The sequence below is a fragment of the Staurois parvus genome, unplaced genomic scaffold, assembly GCF_062004578.1.
Source record: "Staurois parvus isolate SC_StPar_1 unplaced genomic scaffold, SC_StPar_1.0 ptg000155l, whole genome shotgun sequence".
NCBI lineage: Eukaryota > Metazoa > Chordata > Amphibia > Anura > Ranidae > Staurois > Staurois parvus.
This window is the reverse complement of record NW_028317951.1, coordinates 5,126,595-5,144,508: the sequence shown is the minus strand read 5'-3', so window position 1 is coordinate 5,144,508 and position 17,914 is coordinate 5,126,595. Positions and strand designations below refer to the sequence as shown.

At 41.8% G+C, this 17,914-nt stretch overlaps 1 protein-coding gene across 1 annotated transcript in view; it reads right to left on the bottom strand.

Annotated features, from left to right (window-relative positions):
- SMC4 (structural maintenance of chromosomes 4) overlaps nt 1-17,914 on the bottom strand; it is a 109,254-nt gene that overhangs the window by 61,951 nt on the left and 29,389 nt on the right. The window contains exons 6-7 of the mRNA XM_089675438.1: nt 9,522-9,686; nt 120-247 (exon numbers count right to left, since the gene is read on the bottom strand). Coding sequence (XP_089531564.1) covers nt 120-247; nt 9,522-9,686 — 293 coding nt within the window. The remainder of the gene's footprint in view (nt 1-119; nt 248-9,521; nt 9,687-17,914) is intronic.

Sequence of the window (17,914 nt, the reverse complement as noted above, 5' to 3'; positions counted from 1 at the left end):
CTGCAGTACATGAGGCCAAAGAATATAATGATTTAATAACCTGGTGTAAACAGTAATGTGCAGTAACAGTTCTTGCACTTAACATTGTTGCTTTTATTAAGCCCTAATGGATTACCTACATGTAATACTGGCAGACCTGATTCTTCATCTTAAAAGTTTCATTCTCCATGTTGAGAAATTCAACCGCCTTATTCTTTTCACCTTCTAATGCATCTTTTTCTTTCTCTACAAGTTTAACTCTGTTCAACTGTTAACAGGGAAAGAAAATACTACATTAATACTTTTTCAAAATCTTTACTTACAAATAAACAAAGCATATAAAATTGGCACAAACATTCCATGACAATGTAATCACATCAGAGCACTCAAATTGTAGTGTTACAAATATTTTTGTATTGCCACATTTGATTTGCACACTGTTCAGGACTGGGTTTTGCAAAATCTTTCAGGTAGATTTGCTCCTTGTTCACCTTGTCTTCCTGTATCACTACACAGCAACTTTCCTTGGGTTTAGAAATACTTTAAAGCAGCAAATGCAGTAAAAATAGGAATTTTGTACTTCATGTAAAGTGAAGTCCACAGGACATCACTCAACTTTCTACTGCCGCCTACAGGAGGATTGGACATTAACAAACCCAGTCCACACCCCAAAAAAACCCCCCAAAAAAACCAACACACTTTCTACTACCAGTACGCCTCAGTTTTGCAGCAAAGCAGTACCATGAAGAGAATCATAAGCATAAGCACAGAAGTGTGGCCTGTGTCCCCCAGTTGACACCAAGAAAAGGATTTTAAGGTGACAGTATAAAAATCCTATATTCAATCTCGGCTGTCAAAAACAGAAGTCTTTCCCCTTCTGGATGCCCAAAAGCAGTTCAACTGAACAGTGGGCAACACATCAAATTCTAACATGCCCAAAAATTTTAAAACTAGGAGTTTCTAAAACAGCATGAAGTACCTTATTCCCAAGGCTGGCATCAGGTGAGGACTGAACATCCACTTTGTGGAACTTCAGGGAACGAATGAATAGAGGACCAGGTGGGCAGCCTTGCAAGTCTGCTTGATGCCAAAAAGCCCAAGAACAGAAAAGCCCAATAAGCACTCAAAGAGCTAGCAGAGGGCACCCTGACAGAAAAGAGTAGAACCTAATTGTTGAGAACATAAGGTTAGATAATAGACTGTCTAAGCAACACAGAGATGGTAGATTGAGAAGCTAGGGACCATCTGGGATGACTAAAAGGAATGCATGTTGCTGAAAGAAGCCCGAAACACATTGAAACAAGAGAGGGAAGTTTCCTTATAGTAAACTAAAGCAGGATAAAGGAAAGGAAGAATTATGCCCTAGCTGAGAGAAAACCGGGGACATTATTCTTATCCATATGCAAAACCAGAAAATGTTCCTTGCAAGATCGGGTCAACACTTCAGACACTTGCCTCACACAAGGTGATGTCTACAAGGTATACCACCTTTTGCGCAAGAGTAGCGAGAAGTCTAATAGGTTCAAATGGCAGTTTTTGTACAAAGAGAACAGCATCACAGGTGATTAGGAAGAGCTATATGGGAAACTCCCTGAACAAAGTTTGTAAAAGTAGTTGTAAAGACCAGTTTTTTTTCATGCGGTTGAGCAGCCGACGAAGATGGCCAAACATTAGATTGGCTCCTCAACGCCCGGGTGTGCTATAAAGCATCTCATCCATTAGAATTGTGCCTGACATCGCACACCCACCTTCTAGCCTCCTTGGCTTCCTGTGGACCAGCCTGCAGCTCGCCAGGCAGGACTACCACATCACCAGGCTTCAGCAACCGGACGTCGCTGGGATCCTGTTCGGCCTTGTGGAAAGCCAACTGCGTGCTGGCGTGAGTACACGCCGCATGTCCCCACCCTGATTCCTTCCCAGCCAGATCATTTAGCGGACTTGCCTCAGCTTCCCACCTAGCCTACGGACTGATCCCTAGCCCCACTGGGCCCTCTTGGCTGGAGCTGATCAGCAGGCTCGACCCGCCTCTATACCCCATGGCTGCATGACAAGCGATACTCTACTATGCCACCATAACTGCTTCTTTACATATTGCCTGTGGACCATTGTACATTGCAGTCCTTAGGCTCTGATGCCTGTGAGGAAAGGAGGCTTCCTACATCAGTGCCAGACCACACACCCTGTGGACAGACTGCACCCAGCCGGCTGCTCTTCAACCTCCACTTGCTGCTTTGTGCCCCTTTGCTGAAACCAAAACCAGCTCCCCAACACAGACTTGACCTACCCCCCTCACTATCAGGGCACCTCCACTCTATTCCATCTTTTTGCCTATCGCAATTTTGAGGTAACTGATAGCCCTATATGTAGGGAACCCTTGCACCCTTCATATCATAGTAGAAACCCGCTGGGACATTCACAAGCGAACCTGGGCCTTCCATGGAACTTCTGAGCTTATAATTTAGCTCAATTTTTATGCTCATTGGATTGATCTCTCCAACACCTACTGCAGCCCTTATTGTTCACCTTTATCATTGTACCTGGGTGGCCCTGTTACAGATGCTCCTGATCCTCCCTGGGATCATGGGAACGTTATCTGCCACTACATCAGGCAAACCAACCAAATCTTCCTCAAGCACATCTAAAATTTCAGCAATTCCTACAAAATGGCTTCTCCAAGACGTTCACCTGACCTCTCACTGTCCTCTCAGGAGCTAATTTCCCATCTGGAAGACTCCTCTCACAATAGCCTCTCTGCCAGGCAAATAACTGATCCCACAGAGGTGACTGTCCGGGACTCTGTCCTCCTTGAAAAATTTAAACTTCAACAAGAATTAACTACGGCAACAGAACCATTCACTGCTAAGATCATCCATGAAATAAGGGACATAGGTTCCTGTATCGATGATCTTAAATATAAAATGGATGATGCTATCCTGGTGATTGATAATCACAAACAAGATATTGACCCCATCAGACTAGACCTCACCTCTGCCCTCCAAAAACCTGAGGACTTGGAGAATCGCACTAGAAGGGGAAACTTTCGGTTTAGAGACCTTCCTGAATCCATAGACAACTTAAATTCTACAGTTACAGCCTTATTACAAGAACTCATCCCAGGAACCCTAATTGGGAGGCTGGAATTTGACAGGATGCATAGGGCTTTGTGCCCAAAAAGAACCAAGGGACCTCCCCGTGATGTCATAGTTAAGCCCACTTTCTACAAGACCAGGAAGCCATTATGCAAGCGGCCTGGTCTAAGAGAGATCTCACTTTCCAATGACACCAATACCAAATCTTTTCTGATCTAGCCCTGCAAACACTTCTGCAGCGCAAGGAAGAAAAACCATTCCTCTAAACACTACAAAGCCACCGCATCAAATACCGATTGAACTTCCCATTTAAACGTTTTCCTTCCAAAGCCACCCATACGTTTTACCTCACGGGAAGAAGCCCAAGAAGTTCTCACCAAGCTGCAACTCATGCTCCCAACCTCATCGGGCTCACAAACCTCACAATCTTCCTCCCGAAAATTTCCTCACCTCACCCCCCCTCTGGTAGCCATTGCCTCGAAGACAATGCCCCAAGTCAAGGCAGAGCAGACCTACCTCCAGGCCTGATGTCCCAGCCGACGATTGAAACATTGTCTAAACCCTCTTTTGGCCGCCCTTACCGCCTGGTCCACCTTTTTATTTTGGACTCTGCACACCTACTTTTTAGGTTGCCCGTGACTGGCTCCAGTGTTACTAAAGTACCATTTCCCCCCCCCCTTTTTGTCTCCTCTCCCCCTTCCACTTTTTGCTCCCCCACCCTCCATGTCAGGCAACTTTTACGCAAAGTTTACCTTCTATGTTCTCCTTTTTATTTTGCTAAATTAAGAAATGCACACACGGCCAGCCCAGTCTACCGCCACCTATGGCTGTGCATATAACCACTGCCATTGACTGCTGCTGCATTTTTTTCCCTAACGACCCTGCGGTTGAGCACACTCTACTCCTTTTTCCCCCTCTTTCTACTCTTCTATTCTCTTGTTTATTCTATTTAATTTTCCTGGACTTTGGAATGCTTGAGTCTGATGCATTCAATCTGGACCTCTGCTGCAATTTTCAGATGCTTAACCCTCTACTCACCATGATGGCTACTTCTCTATTTGCTATTGTGTCCTATAACGTAAAGGGTTTCAACTACCCCCCCCCCCCCGGAACCCAAGTGTAGTTTTACTTTTTATGCCTCACTCCGAGCCCATATTGTCGGCCTGCAGGAGACATGGTTCTCCACATCTTCCTTTCCAAAATATTTCCACAAAAATTAAAAAATTACCCTCAGCTGTTTCAGGCGACCTTTGAGGAAAAAATAAATAAATAATATTAAAAAAAAAAAAAAGAAGTGTTTTGGTGGAATTCCACAAAAGCGCCCCTTTCATATGCTGCTTTGAAATTGCGTATCACAAAGGATGTTGCCTGCTCTTACAGGGAATGAGCCTAGATATGGAAGTAACTATAGTTTACTACGCCCCTAATGCCCATCACCATTGCTTTTCTCCCACTTGTTAAAAAGTCATTACCTTGCATAGGAAGGGAACACTGATCATGATGGGGGACAGCAATATTGTGTTAAACGAGCAGCTGGACCAGTGATCTTCTACCACCTCCTCCCTGGTCTCCACTGATGCTAACTCGCAAGCTAAACTCAAAGAGCTCCTGACTGAATATGCTTTGGTGGACACCTGGAGAGAATTTAATCCCAGGGAGCGAGACTATACATATTACTCAACACCTCACGACTATCATATGCGAATAAACCACTTCATCCCCCAACCATTCATCTCGGACATTCTCAATGTTAAGATTATATCTACCCCTTGGTCTGATCATTCACAATTACTCACCTGCAAGTATCTGGCCTCAGCCCCCCAATCTTATTCCTGGTACCTCAATGACTCGCTTTCGATGAAACGACTAACACCATTCGAGAATCCATCTCCACTTATTTTACAGACAATTCTGGCTCTGTTTCATCTCCTACGACCTTGTGGGAAGCCCATAAAGTTACACTCAGAGGGAAGCTTATACAATGAATTAAATATTGATGTAGCGCTGAAATTTTCTCAAAAGTCAATCCCAAAAAAATGCTCAGTAAATATCAAATATACATCCAAAACAGATATGGTGGCTTTTAACCGTGAGCGGTGCACTATGTGTTGAGCTTAAATTCCTGCAATTCAACTATATCGTGATACACAGTGATTCACTCTTTGGAGTATAGGTCACTGGCACAGACGCATGTGTTCTCATCGTTTCTAGTGTGTTCAACAAAGTATAATTCACACTGAATATTGTGGACATTTTATTATCACTGTTACTATAACCACTGATAAGAGGTGACCTATACTCCATAGAGTGAATCACTGTGTGTCACGATATAGTTGAATTGCAGGAATTTAAGCTCAACACATAGTGCACTGCTCACAGTTAAAAGCCACCATGCCTGTTTTGGATGTATATTTGATATTTACTGAGCATTTTTTTGGGATTGACTTTTGAGAATATTTCAGCGCTACATCAATATTTAATCAATTGGATGTATATATCCATCTGAAGGTGAGGATTGGATGTTAGCAGCTGTTTGCACTATTCTCAATAGATCTAGCAGCGCAGGTGGATATATTATTTATTTATTAAGCTTATACAATTAGCATCCCGTAAGAAAAAGGCAAGGGATTCCCAGGTAGCAACTTTATCTTCCCGTCTCACGCAGCTGGAAGCACAATTCAAAGCTACCCGCTCTTCCTCCTTAGGCAAACAATTAGATGCTTCTAGGGTGGAGCTGAACCTTCTTCTGAATGATAAGGCTGAAAACCAGATTAGGTGGTTGCAGTGCAAATACTACGTGTGCGCCAACAAGCTGAGCCCGTTGTTAGCTAACCTCACTAAAGCCCACTCAAGACGTCAAACCTATCACATTGCACTTACCCAATAAAGTAATCACAGCTAACCCCTCTAAAATTGTAGATTCCTTCACTTCAGTTCTATCCACTTTATACCAACCTTCTTGACAGGACCTAGCTGACACATTATTCCAGGATATTCACCTTCCTAACCTTTCTCCACCTATGTTGGATAAAATGAAAGCTGATATAACCGTCCCTGAGGTCCTCGCGGCCATCAGACGCAAACCCAATGGCTTCTCAGCGTTGTTTCACAAGAAATTCTCTGGCATCCTAACCCCCATTTAGTCAACTTATTTAATCACTTGCGCTTCCATTCTGACCTACACCAGTCATCAATGGCCACCTATATAGTTATGATACCGAAACCCGGAACGGATTCTAAGACCCACATAATTTTCACCCTATCTCCTTATTAATCATCGATATTAAAATTCTCGCCAAGAGGCTCGCCATTAAAATAAACTAATTTTTACACAATCTTATCCACAACAACCATGTGGGCTTCGTTCCCTATATGCGGGCTCCCGATAACACCCGCAGAGTAATCCATCTAATCCACTTGATGCATCAAAACTGAATCCCCGGTATGATTCTCAATCTTGATATACATAAAGCTTTTGACTCCCTCTCCTCGGAGTACATGCATTATGTCCCGGACAAGTGGGGCTTCCCACCTTCTTTTCAATCTTGGCTGAAGGCTTTATATCGCTCACCTTCGTTTCGCTACCTTTCTTGGCAATCTCCTTCCTTCCCAATTCATAAGGGCACACATCAGGGGTGCCCCTTATCCGCTATACACTTTATCTTAGCCCTAGAGCCTTTACTTCATCTTATTAGATCTAATTTGGATATAAAAGGAGTCATGGTTGGCCAACAATCATTCAAAGTTAGCTCGTTTGCAGACAATTTGCTTTTGACTCTGACTCTACTTCATACTACGCTCCCTGTTCTCTTTCTCACCCTTACACACTCTTCTCCACCATTTCCTCCTGGTTGTTAGTGAAAATAAATCTTCTGCCGTCAACATCTCCCTCCCTGAAGTGAAGGTCGCCCTAATGAAACAATTCTAAATTAATTTGGCCTAATACCCATATAAGCTACCTAGGAACTCGAATCACCAAATCCTACCACACACTTTATGAGACTAATTATATTCCACTTTTCCGTTGCCTCAAAGCTTTACTTACATCTTGGTCTCACCACCACCTTTCCTGGATAGGTAGAATCAATGCCGTAAAAATATGACAATCCTCCCAAAGCTCTTATACCTCTTTCACACTCTCCCTGTCCTTATCCCCTCCTGTGCTGTTAAATCATTTCAGAACCATGTCGAGATTTATACGGTCTAACAAGAGACTTCAAGATTCCAAACGCACTATGCTCGATACTGAAGAAGCAAGGGGGCGTGGGAGTTCCTAACCTTTCTAAATACTATATAGCTGCCCAAATCGCATCTATGACCTCTATACACATGGCACAACGAGTCCCTATATGGGTCGCTCAATAAACAACTTCTTGTCTCCCTCTGCTCACTTCTGTGGCTTCCTCCTAAATCTAGGCCCGCAGTAACCAGTCCCTCAATGCCCCACTTGTGTGTGTGGGACTCTACCAAATATTCCAGTGGTCTAATCTCTCCACACCTGCCACTCCTTCCCCTTTTGGGAAACCCCTTTTCCAGCCAGGCCTTGAGTCCCCTTAGCACCTTCCATTGGTGGGTCTGTTCCTCGCAATCTTCCCTGTGTCCACTCATTCCTCACTGGTCGCTCTGTCTACACCTGAGCAGAAATTAGGGATAAATACCAAGCTCTTACAACGGAACTTTTCCAATTTCTGCAAATTAAACATTAAATTGACTTCAGTGCTCTCTGATAAAGACTTAACGACCCAACTGCCATTATTTGAACATATTTGTCACCATACACCTCTGACCCCCAAAAACTTATATTTAGTATTTACATGCACCTGAATAACCTTCCAAACCCTAACATTCACACTTTTGTTTCCAGCTGGGAAATAGACCTAAAATGTACCAAAGATAGGGGCTGTTGGTCACAAATTTGGACAACATTATCTTCTTGCTCAATTAATATCCTCAGCATGGAATCAGCCTTTAAAATGGTCAAGAGGTGGTAACTAGTTTTGTTCAGTCTAGCAAATCTCCACCCTACCGCCCCCAGGACCTGTTTCAAGGGCTGTACCACTCTGGGAGACCCTCTTCATATCTAGTGAATATGCCCCATGCTCTCCCGGTTTTAGACGAAAGTTCTCAAAACGTCTGAATTCCTTTCTATCATGCTCCTTCCCAAGGGACTTGTGGCATGTCTTTCTTTATTTGAAACCCGAGGGCTCAACTAAAAATCAATTCAAACTGGCTACTTGTGTTACTGGCGGCAAAACAAACCATAGCAAAGGCATGGAAACAACAGTTTATATCTTTCACGGAAGTCAGGCGCCGCTTGGATTTTTTCTTTATCAATGAGAATTTAACTAGCGTTCTTTTAGATACACGACATATTCCTTATAGTGGGATGGGCATGTTGGATCTATGTCAGCCGTTCCACATCATTATAACGCCGAGCCCCTGGGGTTTGGGCTTGGGCACTTCTGAGGTCCTTCTCCACTTCCTATTTTTCAATTCCTTCCCTCCCTTTTCTTCTCCTTTTTTTCTGTTCGTAGGCTCACCCGTAGGGCTGATCAGTGAAATAGGATCTGGTCCTGTTTTTTTTCTTGTAGGTTTATTAAATGTAGTTCACAAATCACTACTGCACCTACATATGCCTACTTTTGCAATACAGCCGTATAGACATTTTCTTGTAACCCATATCATATTGTATTTTTTTTGTTCTCTTTTTGCTATAAAGTGATCGAAGTACATTTGTCATGTCAAATGTTTTATTGTTTACCACGGTTCCTGTATATGACATTCTGCCACTTCGGATTCAAAACAGAACAAGCCATTGAGAACATATCTTTAGAGAGGACTTCCAACTGCTTATCAGTCAGATCCTTAGGGAAGTGCCTCCTCCACCGAAATGGTAGTGACAATGTCCCAAGCACAGCGGTCTTCACAAAAAGAAATGGAAAGAAGGAAGCAAACATCTGGAAGATTTGGAACAAATGATTCACCAGAAAGGTTTGGGGGTCCTTAGGGGCTCTAAAAGGACCCAAGACTACTAATAGCACTGGTACAAGCAACAGGCATATTCTGTAGTTTTAGAGTAATGCACACTTCATCAATAAGAGCGAAAACATTGTATAGTTGGGAATAATGGCATTAGACGGTTTCCTGTGAGGTACGTTTGTCCAGCAAGAATCAGAACATATTGACTGTAGAGACAACAAAAACCTCAGCTGAACACGTAGAGCTGCCAGCCACACCTGAAAGAGCTATGGAAGACCTCCAAAGAGGAGATAAACACTAGGATCAGAACAACATGATTCCAGGCTGCAGATGTTGGGTGCTTCAGTGGGTGTGAGCTGAGGGCACACATTACAAGCAGAATGTTGCCCCATGTCTAGAGTTAGACCAACCATGTGGTAGTAAGGAAACACATACTGCATCTAAAAAGTAGTAAAGAACAAATTACACATTTACCTTTTCCCCCCTCTGCTGGTTTAATGCTTCAACTCTTCGACACAGAATTTCAATTGGTTGTTTTAACCTTTCTGACCCAATTATATCCTCTAAATATTCCAGCATTCCTTCATCGTGTTCAGTTTGCCCTTTTGGTTTCATCATTGCAATCTGTTCTACTTCACCCTATTGTGGATGGGAAAGAAAAAAAATGTGAGAAAAACTACAAAAAAAAAAAAAAAAAAAAAAAAGAAAGAAAGAATTCCAAAACAACTCCTAAAAAGTACATTTATACAAAAAACACGGTTGAAATCAGAACTGAAAACATGTGGTCTAGTTTCTGCCTATCAAAGAATAAGGTAAATAACGTCACATTTCTTTCTTGAATTCATTATACTAGGGTCCATGGTTCGAATCTAAACGACGGCACCACCTGCTTGGAGTTTGCATGTTCTCCCTGTGCCTGCATGGGTTTCCTCCGGGTACTCCGGTTTCCTCCCACACTCCAAAGACATGTTGCAAGGTTAATTGGATACTCTTTAAATTGGCCCTAGTATGTGTATGTATGAAAGTAAGTTAGGGACCTAAGATTGTATGATCTTGAGGGTTAGGGACTGATGGGAATGTGCAATGTATGTATGTAAAGCGCTGCGTAAATTGACAGTGCTATATAAGTAATTGAAATAAACACATGAACAAGTTTAGCCTGGTCCTACAAATGTTTATACATTTTTCATACACACACCCCATTAACTTACATTTCATACTGCTTTTAATCCAAAAAAGAAGAGTAAAAGGCCACACTTTTGCTGGGAAGCCATATCCAACAACAATAAAATATTTTGAACTTTTTTTTTTTTCCCCAAATGTGTATTGCATCTGACCCCTAGCCCAATTTTTTAAAGTTATAATGCTTTTTAACAGTAACATCTAAAAAAAAGAACTGCTTTACCTTGAAGTGAGGCACTCATTTCAATATACTGTATTGTACAGTACATTACAGCAGATTTCATTTTAGGTGTGTGTCTAACAGCCTAAATTTCAAGCTACTTGTAATCGATTTTAGCGTTGAGTTTTTCTACTCATTATTTCAAGCTTATAACCATGAAGTCTCAACTCAGCTTCCTGAAACATGGTGACCAAAGTGTCACTGAGTGGACAGTTTCAGGAAAACTAGTGCAAGAGGGAACTTGTGTCCTAGCACACAACCTCCTTGTGGATGTTATGGTAACAGCTCTACACGTACTCAAATACACACCGAGCAGCCATAACATTATGACCACTGACAGGTAAAGTAAATAACATTGATTATTTTGTTAAAATGGCACCTGAAGGAGTGGAAAGTATGAGGCAATAAGTTAACATGTTGCCCCTGAAGTTGATGTGTTGAAAATAGAGAAAAAAAAAAAATGGGCAAGCGTATGCATTTGAACGACTTTGACAAGGGCCAAATTGTAATGACTAGACGACAGGGTCACAGCAACTCCAACACTGCAGCTCTTGTGGGATGTTTCCAGTCTGCACTGGTCATGGCCTATCAAAATTAGACAAAAAGGAAAATCAGCGAATCAGAAATAAGGTCATGGGCAGCCAAGGCCCACTGAGAGAGGAGAGGCTGGCCCATGTAGTCCACGCTACTATAGCTCAAAATTGCTTAAAAGGTTAACGCTGGTTCTGAATGAAAAGGTGTCAGAACACACAGTGCATCGCAGTTTGTTGTGTGGAGCCATTTTACCGCAGACCTGACCAGGTGCCCATGCCAACCCGTGTCCACAGCAAAAAGTGCCTACAAGGGGCACAAGAGCATCAGAACTGGACCACGGAGCAATAGATGATGTCTTTGAGGTGTTGACTTTGTCTACAAATTCTGGAGATCTCAATCCAATTGAGCATTAATGGGATGTGCTAAAAAACCAAGTCTGATCCATGGAGATCCTACCTTGCAATTTTCAGGACTTAAAGTAGAAGTCTAGTCTATTGTCATCTAAGCCTAAACCTACTCCCTACCCCCCTTCTAAATGCCATTCTATCTACCCTATGAAATGAAGAGTCTGAGCTATTCTGAGAGCAATCCGGTCATAAGATCTCCCCTGGTGCCAGGTTAAGTAAAGGGGAGAGATAATGGACAATGGCTGCAGAGTCAGGGCGCTGACTTTACCCACATGCTTACTGTTGTCGGCTGTCCCTCTTCTATACTTAAGCCGCCACTGACAACCGATCACGTGACAGGATCGATCTCAGAATAGGTAAGTATACCAGGGATGTTCATTTTATATCACCCGACACCCAGGACATGTAGTTCCGGGCTCTGGGCAGGAAGTATTTAATTTACGTTCAGCCCTGCTGCGGGACAGCACCTGTCAGGTGGAAGCATTCAGCCGGCAGCCGCCGCCCCCACCCGTTATATGTCCCGGGCTCCGCTTGCCCATATGCGAGCCCGGGACTGGTTCCGTGGGTGCCGGCAGTATGCCGGTATAGGGAAAGGAGGAGAGCGGAAGTGATGCGACGCCACTTCTGGGTCCCCATTGACAGATTCTCGCCCATCAAGGCCGGGAAAGAATGTAATGCGGTGCGATGTGCACTGCATTACATTCAGGGGAGACATGCAGGGTCTTTTGGAACCTGGATGTCTCCAAAAAAAGAGAACCTGTCACCAAAAATCATCATACAGGGGACTTTTTGTCCCTTATGCAATAAAAAAAAAAAAAAAAAAAAAAGGATGAAAGTTACACCCAAACATAGAACACCCCAGCCCAAATTTTTCAAAGCCCCCCCCACCCCCACATATATACACGTACAAACATAAAGCACGTGCTGGGGTGCCTACACATGAAAACATAGATTGTGATAAACATGTTACATATCACCGCGCACGCCGGAATAAGAGCAATAATTCTAGCACCAGACCTCTACCATAAACGCTAAACTGAAGACCATTAAAAGGGGCTTTAAAAGCTTAACCTATAAAAAATATAGGGTATTAAAGTTTGTTGCCATTTCTCTAGCACACGCAGATTTAAAGGTTTTACATGTTGGATATCTATTTACTCGAAGCAACCTCGTCTTTTAGATTTTACAAAAAAATTTATACTTTGCTTTTTGTGCCCTAAATTTAACTTAAGTGTGATAATACCGCATTACATACAAAATTGGAACTACCGCTATGTTATTCTTTAGGGTGTCTGCTTTCAGAAAATATATGTTTTGGAGTTTTGTGTAATCTTCAGGCCTTAAATTATTTTTTAAACGTGTGCAAAAATCGCAAAAACAGCTCTGGCAGCAAAAGGAATAAAGGATACCCTGACGGGCAGCCAATCAGTGCTCATTACACTGCGAGGTCTCCCCCCTTCCTGCTAGTCCCTGGGTGCAGGGCTGGAGACAGGCAGGGAGGGGAAGAGAAGATAAACAGTGCAATGTTAAAAATATTAAACGTTTAAGTCGCTGTAAAGCCCCTTTTGTTTTTAAAAGCCCCAGACATTCCCAACAGCACTTCAGATTTAACCGTTTCAATACCGTGCAATTTTACACCTTCCTGCCCAGGCCATTTTTCAGGTTTCAGCGCTCTCACACTTTGAATGACAATTGCGCGGTCATACAACACTGTACCCAAACTAAAATTTTATCATTTTCTTCACACAACTAGAGCTTTCTTTTGGTGGTATTTAATCACCGCCGGGGTTTTTATTTTTTGCTAAATTAACAAAAAAAGACCAAAAATTTGGAAAAAAAACCCCACATTTTTCTTTGTTTCTGTTATAAAAGTTTACAAATAAATAATTGTTCTTCATAAATTTAGGCCGAGATGTATTCTGCTACATGTCTTTGGTGAAAATAACCCAAATTAGGATGTATTTTTTTAGTTTGTAGGAAAGTTATAGAGTTCACAAACTATGGTATAGATCTGAATATTGATCAATCCTGAAGTACTGACAGCCAATCTAATTTCTTGAGGTCCAAGAATGTCAGAATAGTACAGATATCCCCAAATGACCCCTTTTTGCAGAGCAGACAGTCCGACGTACTTCATAAGAGGCATGGCGAGTTTTTTGAAGTTGTATTTTTTTGTCATAATTTTTCGGAAAATGAAAAAATTAAAAAAATTATTTTCACTATTTTTTTTTTTACATACTGTCACCAGTGCAGTACAGCGTCATCATATAACTGGCATGGCGGTGAACAGGGACACTGACTGGTGACAGTATGAAAAAAAAAAATATATATATATTTTTTTATTATATTTAATTTTTTATTACATTTTTTTATTTTTTTAAGATTTTTTTTTCATATTTTACTATGACCAAAGTAGTACAATGTTACCATAGTAACATTGTACTACTTTGGGGAAGTGATCAGTATTTGTTTTTTTTTTTTACACAATTTGCTTATAGCAAAGAATTACTTTGCTATAAGCAAGCATTTACCTGAATGAAAACTATTCATTCAGCTTTTTTTTTTTTTTTTTTGTGCTTAGCTGTGATTTGGTCACAGCTAATCACATGACATGTGCATGTGATTAGCTGTGACCACTCACAGCTAGGCACTAGTATACAATGGATGGCATCATGAATGAAGCCATCCATTGTATACAACTGTCATGTGACCTGCTGTGATTGGTCACAGCAGGTCACATGGTACCAGCAACGGGAGCCGGTACTCGGATCTGTCATCGGCCGTGTCCGAGGTGCACGGCCGGTGACAGATCGCACTGCTGCGCCGCTCTGCATTAGCACAAACGGCGCATGTGCGGGAGCACGCCAAATGGCGTGCACCCGGAGTGGAGAGACACTTCTGAAGCCGCCAAACGGCCATTGGCCGGGCGGCTAATGGTTAAATACAGTTTTGGTTAAAATTTATTTTTTATCAGGAAAAGTAGATTGTCATGAGGGACAAGTAGATTGGGGCACTGATTTAGTCCCTGGGACAAGTATTTTTTTTCAAAAATTTCCACACACCTGTATACACAAATCTTCCTTTCCCAGGGTAGATATATTAGGGTTTATTTAGGAATCGGCTGGACTTCCACTTTAAAAAGGAACAAACGACAAAAACACAATTTTATTTTTTTAGATTTTAGTTATAGAGCGTAATGACTAAAGATAAGAAGCTATTAAAACGTCACCCCCATTCTGTGTAACCTTTGCTTCCATTGTAGGCAGGGGCATATTACATTTTTATTATTATTATACAGGATTTAAATAGCACCAACAGTTTGCACAGCGCTTTACAAAATGAAGGTAGACATAACAGTTAAATACAATTTGGTACAAGAGGAAACAGAGGGCCTCGCTCATTAGAACTTACAATCTAGGATATCTATACATGTATAAATAACACATGCATAAAATACAGTGGTAATTTTACAACCGCACTAATGTTATCAATTCAACAAAATATTTCTAGATAGCGCTATATATTCCCATGGATTTAGCCCCCCGTTTATACTGCGCCCAAAATTGGATAATCGTGCAACGTCACTTGAAGTCTCACGATTTCAAAGTTGCATGCCAATGCAACTTTGGTTGTGACTTTGCAGACATCTGTGCGACTATATGCACAGATGTCTATGCACGTTGCACCCAAAATCAGCAAAAGTAGTGCAGGAACTGCTTATCAAAATCAGTGCGAGTCCGAATTCGAACGGTTTCATTGCTGATCATTGGATGCGATTTTTCATGCAATTTGAATGCTCAAATTGCATGACAGGTCACATCAGTGAGAACCAGGGCTTAAAGGGATACCATAATGTTCATTGTCTACGTATTTGGAGCTATTAATAGGGTGATTAAAAGCCGTTCTGAATTTCACATTTTACTTGCTTGTTTTTCCAATGTTCATGGTGGTATTTCATACACAGATCAGCACATTGTCCCTTGAGCATCAGACTTCATTTGCTATATGCAGCATCCATATGGAATATGGAAATAAAAATCAAATTAGGCACCCTAGGTTTGGTTTTGATCAGTTAAAAATGACTTACAAAAAAGGAGAAACAGAAATTCACAATAACTGCAACACATGCAAAACCACACCCTGTTCTTGTACCATAGGAGTTTTGTACTTTAGTATTTTTGTTTTTCTTGGAGTATGGTATATTGAAGGACAAAAAGTTTTAACCCTTTTGGTTATGCTGCCGCCTAAATGAGAATTCATACTGGCAAATAAAAATAAAAATCAGCCAGCACAGAAAAACCCTGCTCACACCCAACATGCCTTTGTTTTGAAGCAAAATGGTACACAGAGAGGTAGAACCAGTGCCACTCAAGAGATTCTGCAAAAAAGGATTTTAGAGTATTTTCTTTCCAGTCCATTTTCACACAATTCTATATCTTCAGAACATTCAAAATTAGTCTAACTGGAGTTAGCAACAGAGTAAACACACGAACAGAACCAAGAAATCAACATAAAAAACGGGAATGGACTGCAGCTCTAGTGCCATCTGAAGGGTCCCTACACCAGAAGTTGCCATCAGATGAGGCCTGATCCTCCACCTAGTAGAGCTTTGAAAATTCAAGGCCCAGGCCATCTAGGTTGCACACAGCAAGCATGGCATGACATTTTATTGATCCATGATAACTAGTGTACACAACTGCTGTGGCACTACTAGACAGAATCCGAACTGAATGACTTTCCAGCAGAATGATCCAACACTACAGAGACAGTCACATAGCCTGAAGCTTCAGGATGTGGATTGGAGACAAGACTCCTCTGAACACAAAGACCCATGCACCAAACAGGATGCCCAGGACTCCTCCATAGCCCAACTGGTTGATATCGGTCATAAGGATTTTCCAGAAAATTAAAAGGAAGGCTCTCTCCGATTACAGAGCTGGATTCCTAAATGAACAGGCTAGAGACAAACTGGCCTTTGCTGCCAAAATAATTGTTCTGTCCAAGAAAATTATTGATTTGTTCCACAGTGACAGAAAGTTACATTGTAGAGATCTGGATTAAAACAGGGCAAACTGGACTGTCCGAAAGGAGGCTACTATTAGGCCCAAAAGTCTTGTGCATTTACAGCAGAGAATCAGATAACTCTTGGACTGGAGAGCTTAAATATAAGAGTGAGCATTTTTTCTCTTGTAAGAAACACTTTGCCATGAGCCGTGTCCAGAACTGGACCCTGTGATACTCAACAATGACTTCATTCCGGCGATTATGCAGGATCAAAAACACTGTTATGTCTGCACAATCAAGCTACATTGTCAGCAAGCACTGTATGACAATCTTCAAAATGAAAAAAAGACACTTAACAGCAGAGCAAAAACTGATAGTGAAGGGGTCCTGCAGCAAAACGTTAGCAAGCGTTGATGCATTGGAAAGACTGGGGCATATAATTATTTGATCACCTGCAGATTTAGTAAGTTTACCTGTCACAATCATGCCCACAGGGAGAGGCACAGTTCTCCATTTTGCTCCAAATTTCTGCATTGTGGTATTTTTCTTAAACTAATATGCAGTCACCTAGAGGGGGAGGTGTAGCAGCTCTGGTGTTCAGGCACAGCTCTCCCTGTAGTATGAAGGCTTCATGTATCTCCTCCTTCCCCCTTCATCCAGCATATTATGCTGAGCCCCTGCCTAACAATTCTTTACCAAATAAGGCTTGGCTTGTCCATTATGGGAAGAGAGTTTGAGTAAGAGAAAGAAGTGTTATGGCTTGTGTTCAGTCAGAGAAGTGAAGACCTTCCTCGAAATAACATCTCTCGGACAGAAAGCAAAGGAGAATCGTGCGGCAACAACGAAGCCGAGTGCGAGACCATAAATCCCTTTATAGCTCATCAGCCTTGAAACTGCTTAACCCCAGACATTTATTTGGCAAGTACTTATTTACCTAAACTTCTGTTATCTGTGGTATGTATGTATGTAATATATATATATATATATATATATATATATATATATATATATATATATATATATTACATCTTCTTTCTGTAAATATTTTACTGCACCCTTTTGACCTTTTGGGAAATCTTACTTTCTAAAAGTGTTGAACTGTTTCTATAGCTCCTGAATGTAACTTACGAGTCCCTGCTGCTGAAGAACGCTACTATGAGTATTTAACCCTCTGTATAACCGGTCTGTAGAGATAGCGGAATACTGACGGTTAACCAATCATCCTAGTGTATTGCCGAGTTTCCTCTCTGTATAAAAGGAGGTGGCGGCAGTGTGAAGGGTTAATTGCGTAATTAAACTGAACCAGTAACAATCGCATTCAGGCTGCCGGTACGTCGATCGTTGTCCAATTAACTGGAACATTGGTGTGCAGGGTGCGGCTGGGTGTGGCATTGTTACGCACGTGACAGCACGGTTTTACATTGGCTAGTCCTTCGGTCACGATTTTTTTGAGAAGGGCTGGGGTCTCACGCTGTGCCCGTCACATTACCCACTTAAAAAAAAAAAATTATAGACCCTTC